The sequence below is a fragment of the Mobula hypostoma genome, chromosome 23, assembly GCF_963921235.1.
Source record: "Mobula hypostoma chromosome 23, sMobHyp1.1, whole genome shotgun sequence".
Lineage (NCBI taxonomy): Eukaryota > Metazoa > Chordata > Chondrichthyes > Myliobatiformes > Myliobatidae > Mobula > Mobula hypostoma.
Window position 1 is genome coordinate 2,229,264 of NC_086119.1, and position 13,412 is coordinate 2,242,675.

At 43.9% G+C, this 13,412-nt stretch overlaps 1 protein-coding gene across 2 annotated transcripts in view; it reads right to left on the bottom strand.

The window, feature by feature from the left end:
• Positions 1-13,412, bottom strand: part of smg6 (SMG6 nonsense mediated mRNA decay factor) — a 534,055-nt gene that overhangs the window by 392,664 nt on the left and 127,979 nt on the right. For both annotated transcript variants that reach the window (XM_063031015.1, XM_063031016.1), the window contains one exon: positions 11,487-11,548. In XM_063031015.1, coding sequence (XP_062887085.1) covers positions 11,487-11,548 — 62 coding nt within the window. The remainder of the gene's footprint in view (positions 1-11,486; positions 11,549-13,412) is intronic.

A 13,412-nucleotide genomic window follows, 5' to 3' on the forward strand; every position in this document is an offset into this window, starting at 1 on the left:
CTCTTATCTTTGAATTCTTCGAAGCACCTTTGCTTCATGAAACAAGGAGACCAAAACCACACATGTAGTCTCACTCAAACACCAGGAAATCTGCAGGTACTGGAAATTTAAGCAGCACACACAAAAAATACTGGTGAATGCAGCAGGCCAGACAGCATCTACAGGAAGAGGTACCATCGACGTTTCAGGCTGAGACCCTTCGTCAGGACACAGCAGGCCAGACGAAAGGTCTCAGCCCGAAACGTCGACAGTACCTCTTCCTATAGATGCTGTATGGCCCGCTGCGTTCACCAGCAACTTTTGTGTGTGTTGTATGTAGTCTCACTAAAGTGTTAGATAATTTCAGTAGGACTTCCTTAAGACTGACATGCCACTAACACTCCTTATTGCTTTCTGACCTGCATGCTAGCTTCAAGTGAGCTGCTTACAAGAACAGTGTTTCTGCTGGTTAATACTCACCTCTCACCATTTAATTAGAACATACAGTACAGGCCCTTCAGCCCATATAGTGTGCCAAACTTTTAACCTACTCCAAGATCAATCTAACACAGCCCTCCATTTTTCCATCATTCATTCGCCCATCAAAGTCTCTTAAATGTGCTTGCCTCTATCAGCACCTTTGGCGATATGTTCCACACACCCATCACTCTGTGTAAAAAAAATCTACCTCTCACAACCCCCCTATACTTTCCTCCAATCACCTTAAAATTATGCTCCCTCATATTAACCATCCAAACTTCTCTTTAACATTGAAATCAAACTCACATGCACCCCTTGTGCTGGCAGCTCAGTCCACACTCTCACATCCTTCTGAGTGAAAATGTTTCCACTCATGTTCCCCCTAAGCTTTTCACCTTTCACCCATAACCCATGACCTCTGGTTGCAGTCCCACCCAACTTCAGTGGAAAAAGCTTGCTTGCACTTACCCTATCTATACCCCTCATAATTTTGTATACCTCCATCAAACCTCTTCCCAATCTTCTACGTTCCAAAGAATAAAATCCTAACCTACTCAACCTTTCCTTATAATTTAGGTCCTCCAGACCCAGCAACATCCTTGTAAATTTTCTCTGTACTCTTTCAATCTGCTTACATCTTTCCTGTAGGTAGGTGACCACAACTACACCCAACAATCCAAATTAGGCCTCACCAACATCTTGTACAACTTTAACATAACATCCAACCTCCTGCACTCAGTACATTGATTTATCAAGGCTAATGTGCCAAAAGCATTCTTTATGATCCTATCCACCTGTGATGCAACCTTCAGCACATTATGGATCTATATTGGCAGATGGAGTTCAACCCAGATAAGTGTGAAGTGGTTCATTTTGGTAGGTCAAATATGATGGCAGAATATAGTACTGTATCAATGGTAAAATTCTTGGCAGTGTGGAGGATGAGAGAGATCTTGAGGTCCAAGTCCGTAGGACGCTCAAAGCAACTGCACAGGTTGATTCTGTGGTTAAGAAGGCGTATGGTGCATTGGCCTTCATCAATCATGGAATTGAATTTAGGAGCCGAGAGGTAATTTTGCAGCTATATAGGACCCTGGTCAGACCCCATTTGGAGTACAGGTTTCCCCCACCATCCGAAGGTAGAGCATTCCTATGAAGCGGTTCATAAGCCAAAATGTCATAAAACAAAGAAACAATTACCATTTATTTATATGGGAAAATTCTGTGAGCGTTCGCAGACCCAAAAATAACCTACCAAATCATGCCAAATAACACATAAAACCTAAAATAACAGTAACATATAGTAAAAGCAGGAATGATATGATAAATACACAGCCTATATAAAGTAGAAATACTTTTCCACAATCATTACTGAACTGTTCTCCGTAGCGAAAATCTCACGCAAGCGCTGTTGGCAAGAACACTCTCTCCAGTAACCTTTAAGCTATGAAGCTGCAAAATCATACCAAATAACACTTAAAAATACATAGCCGATATAAAGTAGAAATAATGTATGTACAGTGTAATAACACTTACCGGAATTGGGAAAGCGCAGAGCACACTGGTGATGGTGTGTTAGGCTTGTCGGAGTTTGGGTGGTGCAGTGGCCCCCACCCTCCAGGCCCCCCAGCAATACATTGCCGCGAAGCACGCAGGGGTCCAGTGGTAGCCGGGAGGCACACAGCACATCTTTAAGAAAAAAGCCGAAATAAACATGCTAATTAATTAGGTGCCTCCCGACATGTAATCGTCGGCCCAGATCAGTGCCGATTTCCGATTGCGTCGTCTCTGATCTGGGCCGACAATTACATGTCGGGTGGCACCTAATTAATTAGCATGTTTATTTCAGCTTTTTTCTTAAAGATGTGCTGTGTGCATCCCGGCTACCATTGCATTCTCCACGAATCGGTATCTGTCCGTGGCCTGGCTGTTGGGGTGGTGGGACACTGGGGTATCATCTCGTCATCTGTTTCCATTAGAGCAGGCAGCTCATCTTCTTCTATCTCTGCCCGCCTTGATGTCGAAGGTCGAGGTTCGTCGTCTGCTGTGGCTGATGTGGAAGGCTTGCTTGACTGCTGAGCCTCGAGCATTTTTCTATCACACAGTTCTTTAATAAGCACTCAAACCATCCTGCAAATATCTCCTAAACCGACGCACCATTTCAAAATTAAAGTCATACTTTATCATTACTCATTTGGTTTCGATTGTTATCCTTTTTTCTTCCAATTGCATCAGCTCTTCATTTGTCAGTTCTTGGCGATGGGATGCCAAAACCTCTTCAACATCATGTTCGTCAGCTTCCACAAGCCAAACTCACGTTGTCCTTACTTCATGCAGCATCTATAGGAAGAGGCGCAGTCGACGTAGTCCTGACGAAGGGTCTCGGCCTGAAACGCCGACTGCGCCTCTTCCTATAGATGCTGCTTGGCCTGCTGCGTTCACCAGCAACTTTGATGTATGTTGCTTGAATTTCCAGCATCTGCAGAATTCCTGTTGTTTGTCCTTACTTCGTTCATCACAATCAAAACGCTTAATTATGTCTAGTTTTACCATAAGTGTAACACCCTTACGAGCTCTTTCAGGCTTTTCCGATACCTTAGAACTCATCTTGCAAACGGCTGCTCACAGGCATGTGTTTCAGCAATGCCGGCGAGAAAGCCGTTCCGAATCCGGGGGAGAGCAGCTGCTTGGGGCGCGCTCTGTCTTTTATTGCGCGCTGAATTTTTTTTGTAACAGTGAAAACACCTTCTGAAAGCGAAAACAGGGTACTAATGTAGGTCTTTCGTAACAGTGAGGTTTCATAAAGCAAACGCTCGAAAAGCGGGGGACACCTGTACTGTGCTCATTTCTGGTCGTCTCACTACAGGAAGGATGTGTTAACCATAGAAAGAGTGCAGAGGAGATTTACAAGGATGTTGCCTGGATTGGGGAGCATGCCCTATGAGAATAGGTTGAGTGAACGCCGCCTTTTCTCCTTGGAGCGAGGGAGGATGAGAGGTGACCTGATCGAGGTGTATAAGATGATGAGAGGCATTGATTGTGTGGATAGTCAGAGGCTTTTTCCCAGGGCTGAAATGGTTGCCACAAGAGTACACAGGTTTAAGGTGCTGGGGAGTAGGTACAGAGGAGATGTCAAAGGTAAGTTTTTTACTCAGAGTGGTGAGTGCGTGGATTGGGCTGCCAGCAACTGTGGGGAAGGCAGATACAATAGGGTCTTTTAAGAGACTTTTGGATAGGTACATGGAGCTTAGAAAAATAGAGGGCTATGGGTAAGCCTAGTAATTTCTAAGGTAGGGACAGGTTCGGCACAACTTTGTGGGCCGAAGGGCCTGTATTGTGCTGTAGGGTTTCTATGTTTCTGTATTCCCAGATCCCATTGTTCTACCACACTCCTCAGTGCCCTGTGTAAGACCTACCCTGGCTGATCCTACTGAAGTGCAAAACCTCACACTTGGCTGTATTAAGTTCCATCTGCCATTTTTCAGCCCGTTTTTCAACTGATACAGATTCCTATGCAAGCCATGATAGCTTTCCTCACTTGTCCACTACACCCGCCACCACCCCCCTCCCCATCCTGGTTTCATCCGCATATTTACTGATCCAGTTTAACCACATTATCATCCAGATCATTGATATGGATGACAAACAAAGGACCCAGTACCAACCCCTGCAGCACAATGCTGCTCACAGACCTCCAGTCAGAGAGGCAACCCTCTACTACCACTCTCTGGCTTCTCCCACAGAGCCAATGTCCAATCCAGTTTACTACCTCATCCTGAATGACGAGCAACTGAGCCTTCTTGACCAACCTCCCATGTCAGACTTTGCCATACGAGGTGACCAGAACGGAACACAATACTCCAAGTCTGATCTAACCAGAGTTTTAAAGAGCTGCAACGTTACCTCATGAGCTTAACTTAATCCCCCCCCCAACTAATGAAGGCCATCACACCAACTTGCATGGCAAATTTATGGGATTTATATACTACAAGATCCCGCTGCTCCACCGCACTGCTTAAAATTGTCTTTTCCTTGTGCTCTGCCTTCAAGATTGACCTTTTAAAGTACATCACTTCACAATTTTCTGGATTAAAATTCATCTGCCACCTCGTACCTCAGCTCTACATCCTATCGATGTGCCATTACAACCATTGACAAATTCCTACACTATTCACAACACCATCAAGTTTCTTTTAATAAATAAGCCTTAATTAACCAAATTAATAGGTGCATTGTACCAAAGTAAGTGATTTCACATTTCTATCTTGGACTCTAGTTGTCACTCAGTGTGGCCTTATTCCCATGAAACCTCTGTAAATCTTTCCCCCTGCTCACAATCCCAACTATCAAACTTGGGTATCTGACATATGGTTCCCTCAGCTGAATTGCTGATATACACTTACTGTGCAGAAGTCTTAGGCACCTGTATATAACTAGGGTGCCTAACACATTTGCACAGTACTGTAATTTTATGTATCGCACTGCACTGCTGCCACACATTAAAAAAAAACTAATTTCATGACATGTGAGTGATGATAAACCTGATTCTGATACGGGTCTCTATTGTGGACTGAGAGTGGGAAGAGGGCAGGGAGAGGAGAATCGTGGTTGGGAAATGGGGAAGGGAGCGGGGAGGGAGCTGGAAGCACCACAGACACATTCTGTAATGATCAATAAATCAATTGCTGGGAATCAAATGACTTTGCCTGGTGTCTCAGGGCTGGGTGTGTCTGCACCCACATCACCACCACCCTGGCATTCCTTCTCTGCTACACATCCCATCCCTCCAGCGGCACTCCACCCTCACCATTCTAAACATCCTTTGCTCTTGCCAAATTCACAACTCACTCTCCGCTCCACATTGATAAATACAGTACGCTGCAAAATTCAAGCACTGTAGCTATATATACTGAATGTTCCGAAGACTTCTGCACAGTACTGGATATGTGCTGTTTTTACATTAGTACTGATTCCGAGCTTCTCCTACTATTGAAGTAGGTTGACAGATGAGTCGTTTCCTGTTTTCTCTCTCCTCCTCTTCAATATTGAGGCCATGTTTGTTTCCTTCCAATCCATAAGCAGAATTTAAGTTTCTACAGAATTCAGGAAGATCACAACTGGGAGGTTCACTGTCCTACACCAACCCGTCACAATGTGGCTCATCGGTCATTAGAATTTATCAGTTTCTAATCTTGCTAGACCCCTGGTTCTCGATGTTTTGGGGAGGTGTTTCTGTTTTTTCTCCCCACGCAGACTGACACAAATAGCTTAACTCCTCTGCAGTTTCCTTATTTCCCATTATAGATTCTCAGAACTCTGACTGTCACGGATTCGCATTTTCCCCAACAGTCTACATACCTGTAGAATCTCTCACACTGCATTCACGTTATCAAGAGAGAAGGATAATCGCTGCTGCTGATCGGGGAGAGAAAGGTTCATGTGCCCTAACTAGAGAAATATACAGGTGGTCTGAACAGGGAGGCACTTCTTTGAGCAATTTGAAAGGTAACCTGTAACTCCATTCTATATTCTCACTTCTATCCAGCAGCTCATTCTTACTTTACGTAATTATACACTCTCATTTTCAAATTTCAGTCAGGCCACAGCAAGAACACTGGGGGCAGGGATGTCACCGCACCGCCACCAAGGTCTCATCACTAGGACTGTAAGCTGCTTACTGTTTACCTGTGCTATGCACCACATGTATTTTGAGTTATATTTTATTAACTTATATGTTGTAATATTTTGTTTTATGTGCTGTACGTGATACATGTTTTGTGGGTACACTGTGGTCCACAGAAACTTTGTTTCATTTGACTGTATATACTGACAGTCAGATGACAATAAACTTGAAGTTGTCTAGAGCAGCCGCCCTGTTTCACAACAACATGGCTCAGCTCGAACTTGAAAACTGTGCTTTCATGTTTTGGATTTCCTTACTAGAGGAAATAGTTTCATGTTAACTACCCTATGAAATCCCAATCGTTTTAAATACCTCAATTATATCCCCCTTGACCTCCCAAACAAGGGAATTCAAACCAACTTTAAGTAATCGTTGATTTTGCAATTTAACCCTTTAAGTCTAAGAATAAATTCAATAAATTAGAATCAGGTTTAATATCACTGTTTATGTCGTGAAATGTGTTTTGCCACAGCAAAACACTGCAATACATTTTTTTAACTATAAATTACAATAAGAAATATATATGAAAAATTAAATTAAACAAGTAGTTCAAAAAGAAGGGGAAAAAATAGTGAGATAGTGTTCATGGGTTCATTGTCCATTAAGAAATCTAATGGCAGAGGGGAAGAAGCTGTTCCTGAATCGTTGAGTATGTGTCATCAGGCTCCTGTACCACCTCTTTGATGGTAGCAATGAGAAGGGGGCACGTCCTGGGTGATGGGGGCCCTCAATGATGACTGCTGCCTTTTCGAGGCAGCAGCTTTTGAATGTGTGTGTCTTCAATGATGGGGAGTGTAGTGGCCATGACGGAGCAGGCTTGAGTTCACAACTCTTGTGCAGTTGACAGTTTTGGATGCCGAGTCACTGGATATATTTAAATCTCCCTGTACAGTGTAGCCCAGTCACAGCTGCCTACATCCCCTTCATGGTGTGGTGTTCAGACATTACAAAAACTACCCACCTGGCCCCAGTCACTGCTCCACCATGCAGCAAGATCATGACCAACCTTTGGCCTCAGGCCACTTTCTTCCGATTCTTGCCGACACAGCTTCCTCTGATTCTTTAAAATCCCACAATAAGCATACAAGCTGGATGCAGTTTGACCAAGGTTCTGTGACAAAAGCCCAGGATTTTGTGTTGCCAAAAACAGTACAGCACTGTGGGCTAAAGGGCCTGTTCCTGTGCCCTGCCAATACTCCATTAGTTCTGACGCAAGGCCACTGACCTGAAACCCCAACTCTTTTCCTCTCCACATAGATTACACCTGGCCCATCTGTTTTTATTCCTCTTTGGCATAAAACTGATGAAGAGAGTTTGATGGCTCTGGGCCTGTACTCACTGGAGTTCAGAAGAACAATGATCTCATTGAAACCTGTTAAATATTGAAAGTCCTGCATAAGGTGGAAGCTGCGAGGATGTTTCCTGTAGTGGGGGAGTCCAGGACCAGAGGGCACAGCCTCAGAATAGAGGGACACCCCTTCAGAACAGAGATGAAGAGGGATTTCTTCAGCCAGAGGGTGGTGAATCTGTGGATCTCATTACCACAGATGACTGTGGAGGCCAAATCATTGGGTATATTTAAAGCAAAGGTTGATACGCTCTTGATTAGTGAGGATGTCAGCGGTTACAGGGAGAAGGCAGGAGAATGGTCTGAGAGGGATAATAAATCAGCCATGATGGCATGGTGGAGCAGACTCGATGGGCCAAACGGCCCAATTCTGCTCCTATGGTATTATGGTCTTATTGCTTAATTTTTTGTACCAGCAGGCTGCATTTAATGACATGCACATGGATAACAAAATCCACAGGCTCCTTCACACCTCCTCATTTTCTACCAAGAAAATACTTCCACTTCTCTTTTTTGCATCAACACCACGTGTTCACAAACCTCCCACCACTGGATTTAATACTGACATATTTCATCACTCACTTTATTTGGCTTCTTTTGTAAGTGCACACATAGACATTAAGTAGATAATCGCCATGCACACAGTGTCTTACCCAGACACACACTTGTCACTCTTGAGAGGACAAATGAAACATGGATAGAAAGAAGCAGCATGCACAGCCTGAGACAGATCAATGATAGGCACATCCGAATGCATTACAGGCTCACTGTTTCAAGAGTTGCTCCAGGAATTCTGCCTTGAAATCAGATACATCAGTCAAATCACATTACGCCACGTTATTTACAGAGTTGCTCTTTTATTCTTCATTCCAAACCTTGCATTCTACAATGACGACAACTCTTTACGATGTCATGTTAACCTTGCCAGAGTCACAGCAGCCGGACTATCCTCACAGGTTAACTATTTCCAGGGATGGAGTCTGCGGCAGTTTCTGAGACTGGGCGCAAACACGAGGAAATCTGCAGATGCTGGAATTTCAAGCAACACACATAAAAATTGCTGGTGAACGCAGCAGGCCAGGCAGCATCTCTAGGAAGAGGTACAGTCGACGTTTTGGGCCGAGACCCTTCGTCAGGACTAACTGAAAGAAGAGATATTTCTTACTATCTCTTCCTTCAGTTAGTCCTGACGAAGGGTCTCGGCCCGAAACGTCGACTGTACCTCTTCCTAGAGATGCTGCCTGGCCTGCTGCATTCACCAGCAACTTTTAAGACTGGATCACTGATTATTGGAATCTGCAGAATCTGTAACTGTGATTGTGAAGCTGGTAATGGGGTAACATTCTAATATTCTACAAAGCCTGAAATCACTTCAAACTGCTTTGAATACTTCTCCCATGACCAACAAATTGCCAAATAAAAATGTGATGTATGTTAATACTGTTTGAAAGAAAAGGAATATTAATGAACTCGAAAACCAAAGCATGTTTCCAAGAATAAGCTGTGCAATGCTTTTACATTCTTTGCGTACATGGTCAATGCTTCCTGTACCTCAGTAACACTGCTGTCATTCTGTGCCCCCTGGGCTGATACCCTACTACAATCATTGAGGAGCTTCCTCGGCCAACCTGGCCCCTCCTGCTCCAGTAACAGCAGAACGCTCAGCTGTGGTCCTTCTCCACACTGGCCTGGCGGTGGCGGTACCAGGCCTCAGTGTGTCTCTCAGCATGTCCTCCTGTAGCCTGGAATGTGCCAGTCACCAGCATTCCTCCCAGTGAAGCCCAAGGAAAAGGTTGTGTTGCTGAGCATTAAGATACTTCAGGACACTGACTGACCATCCTAAACTTTTAACAATTTCTGCACCTCCCACTTATGAGAACCAAACTTACTATTTCAAATAGTCAGCAAGGAACTTGCTTTTGGTTATTCCCACTACATTCAAATCTCATATGTTCAGGTCAACTCATGTGACGGGAAGAAAATTACTGCCTGCCACATTCAAATCACACTTCAGCTCAAGCACAGAACTCAGCATAAGGCCACTCTCTCCCCAAGATAGACAGAGAAACAGGAAACAAACTCACAGAACATAGAAATCTATAGCACAGTACTGGCCCTTCAGCCCACAATATCGTGCCAACCATGTAACCTACTCTAGAAACTGTCTAGAATTTCCCTATCGCATAGCCCTCCATTTTACTAAGCTCCATGTACCTATCTAAGAGTCCCTTAAAAGACCCCATTGTATCCACTTCTACCAACATCACTGGCAGTGCATTCCACGCACCCACCACTCTGAGTGAAAAACTTACCTATGACATTCCCCTTGTACCTACTTCCAAGCATCTTAAAACTATGCCCTCTCAAGTTAGCCATTTCAGCCATGGGAAAAAGTCTCTGACTATCCACATGATCAATGCCTCTCAGCTTCTTATACACCTCTGTCAGGTCACCCCTCATCCTCCATCACCCAAGGAGAAAAGGCCAAGTTCGCTCAACCTATTCTCATAAGGCATACTCACCAATCCAGGCAACATCCTTGTAAAGCTCCCCTGCACTCTCTCTATAGTATCCACATCCTTCCTGTATTGGGGCGACCAGAACTCACAGTATTCCACATGGGTCTAACTTAGGTCTTATATATCTGTAACATTACCTCCCAGCTCTCGAACCCTATCCTACAGTTGATGAATGCAAACATATCAACACTGTCAACCTGTGCAGCAGCTTTGAGTGTCCTATGGACAGACTCCAAGATCTCACTGATCCTCCACACTGCCAAGAGTCTTACCATTAATATTATATTCTGTCTTCAAATTTGACCTACCAATTCACACCACACTTATCTGGGTTGAACTCCATCTGCTACTTCTCAGCCTAGTGCTGCATCCGTTCGATGTCCCATCGTAACCTCTGTCAATCCTCCAGACTATCCACACCACCTCCAACTTTTCTATCATCAGCAAGCTTACTAACCTTCTTCATCCAGGTCATTTATAAAAATCACAAAGAGGAGGGGTCCCAAAACAGATCCCTGTAGAACACCACTGGTCACCATCCTCCATACAGAATATAACCCGTCTACAACCGCTCTTTTCCTACTGTGGGCAAGCCAATTCTGGATCCACAAAGCAAGGTCTCCTTGGATCCCATGCCTCCTTACTTTCCGAATGAGCCTTGCATAGGGAACCTTATGAAATGCTTTAGTGAAATCTATATACACTAGATCCACTGCTCTACCTTCATCAATGTGTTTTGTTACATCCTAAAACTGGTTATTACATTGCCAACGACCCAGGTTCAATTCCCACCACTGTCTATAAAGAGTCTGTACGTTCTCTCCAAGACCACGTAGGTTCCTCTGGGTGCCTGGCTCCCTCCCACACCTTAAAGACATATGGGTTAGGGTTAGGGTTAGTAAGTTCTGTGCATGCTACATTTGGGCCAGAAGCATGGCAACACTTGCAGGCTACCCCCAGAACAGTTCACTGTATGTTTCAATGTACGTGTGACAAATAAAGCTAATCTAATCTTCATCTATAAAATTACTGCTGGAGGATGTGATTTTAAAAGGATGAGAGATGGATCATGCTTCATTCCCAAAGCCAACAGTGTTTCAGCTGTTCGAAGTATTCTAACAGTGCGGGGCCCTGCACCTCTACGGTAGACAAACGCAGCACCACCAGACTGTGATGCACAAAGACGGACAGATAACTGGCCACCCAGGATGCTGCCAGAATGTCCAACTAGTAATTTGTAGTGCTGCCCATATGCAACGTGCCAGATATAAGCTCACCATACCACAACCAAAACCTCATTTCAAAAAGTCGCAAAATCAAGCAGCTCAAAAAGAGTTAATGCCAAGCTTATTTAACATGTTGAAACTGCTGGCATTACAATATTTAATTTCAACATTATGCAGGAAACAAAAACCTCTGAGGAACCATTGAAATGTCATCTTTAGTATACAAAAGAAAAAATGTATTTTGCACTTACCCTATCTTGGTGAAGAGCTTCCCTTGGGCATGAAGAAAATTCAGGATAAATCTTTTATTCAGCTTTTTTTTGGGGAAGAAGATAGAAGGGAAGGGAATAAAAAAAGAAAGAAAGAGACAATTAATCTTGTTGCAGTGCGTTTTTATCAGCAGTCAACATCAGAGGCAGAGGACAGCATGACCACAGCTCAGTGGCAAGGAACAGATGCCTGGAGGCGAAACGTGCCCAGAGTCACAGTCCTAGCCCTGCTGCTGCTGCCAAGGCTCAGTACCGCCCTCTGCTGGAAATCACCCATACCTGAAGCCCCAGGCATACCCTGACCTTGAAACCCATTTGACAGCAGGGGAATCAATGACAGTGCAGCTAATTCCAAATCACAGTAAAATATGAAATATCTCATAGAAATCATGACCTCATAAAGGGCCAGAAATACAGTTAAGTCAGAATACAAAATGGAATGTCTGTTCAACGCATATCACACAACTAAATCACCAGATGCTCTCATTCCATTTTCCGAGACATTCAAAATAAATAAATACCATTTAAAAATGATATGTGCAATCATCTCAACACCATACTCAGATAGGTTTGGGTGGGTGGGTTTTGAAGGGGAAAGGAGATTCAGAGCACAAAAAGGCCATTTTGACCCACTGTCTCATTTACTGGTAACACACACAAAATGCTGGAGCGCCTATGGAAAAGAGTTGGCGTTTCGGGCCATGAACCTTCATCAGGACTTGTTGCTTGGATTTGCTCTTGCTTGTCATTTACTGGCAAATGGTTTACAGCCTTCTATGTCATGGCAACTGAAGTGCTTGTCTAGATACCTCTTAAAAAGATGTGAAAGTACGAGCCTCCACCACCCCTTCAGGCAATTTGAGTGAAAGCATTCTTCCAGTGTTTTGCAAACTTCTTGTCGTTTTACCTTAAACCTAATAATAATAATAGAAACATTCCTTATAAAATTACCCCGACTTTCCCCCTCGCTGGGTGGCACAGAAGGGAATGACCGCGTAAAGCCTAGGACATTTGCAATCTGACTGTTGAGACAGTTGCTGTACAACGTTCCCTCGAAGATGAGAGCGTGCACAGATCTTTTGCTACTAGCGCACAAAGGAATTTAAACTACACACAAAAGGTTGTCACCCTCTATCTCGTTGGCATGTTAAGTATAATTCACAATCGTACACAATCAGCATTTTCTTTTCCCGGTTTCTGGTTGGACGGTGTTGACAACGTGGAGTTTGTGATGATTTGTCTGCAGATTTTAGAACTGGTTATTTATACTGTTTTTATTGAAGACATTATTCAATGTGCACATGTTGTTATCACTGAGGAAAAAATTGCACAGCTCAAGATCAGAGGGAACCTTGGTGCTGAAGTATCCCACCCACCCTGCTCATGGACTGTTTATCCCACTCCCAGCAGAAAGAAGGCTACACAGCATCCACGCCAGGACCACCAGACTCAAAAACATTTACTTTCCCCAAGTGGTAAGGCTGATGAACACATCCGTTCACTAACCCATCCCTCTACACCCCCAACCACCACTAATTTATCATTTCACAAACAACAGAAAGTCTGCAGATGCTGGAAATCGAAGCAACACACACAAAATGCTGGAGGAACACAGCAGGCCAGGCAGCAACTGTGGAAAAAGGTATTTTATCATTTACTATCAGAGTCACTTTACCTACACATACTCCTTACTGTCACTTTATAGGCATACTATAATTTATGTATACAAGCTATCTTACATAGAAACATAGATAATAGGTGCAGGAGTAGGTCATTTGGCCCTTCGAGCCTGCACCGCCATTCAGTATGATCATGGCTGATCATCCAACTCAGAACCCTGCACCAGCCTTCCCTCCATACCCCCTGATCCCTTTAGCCACAAGGGCCATATCTAACTCCCTCTTAAAT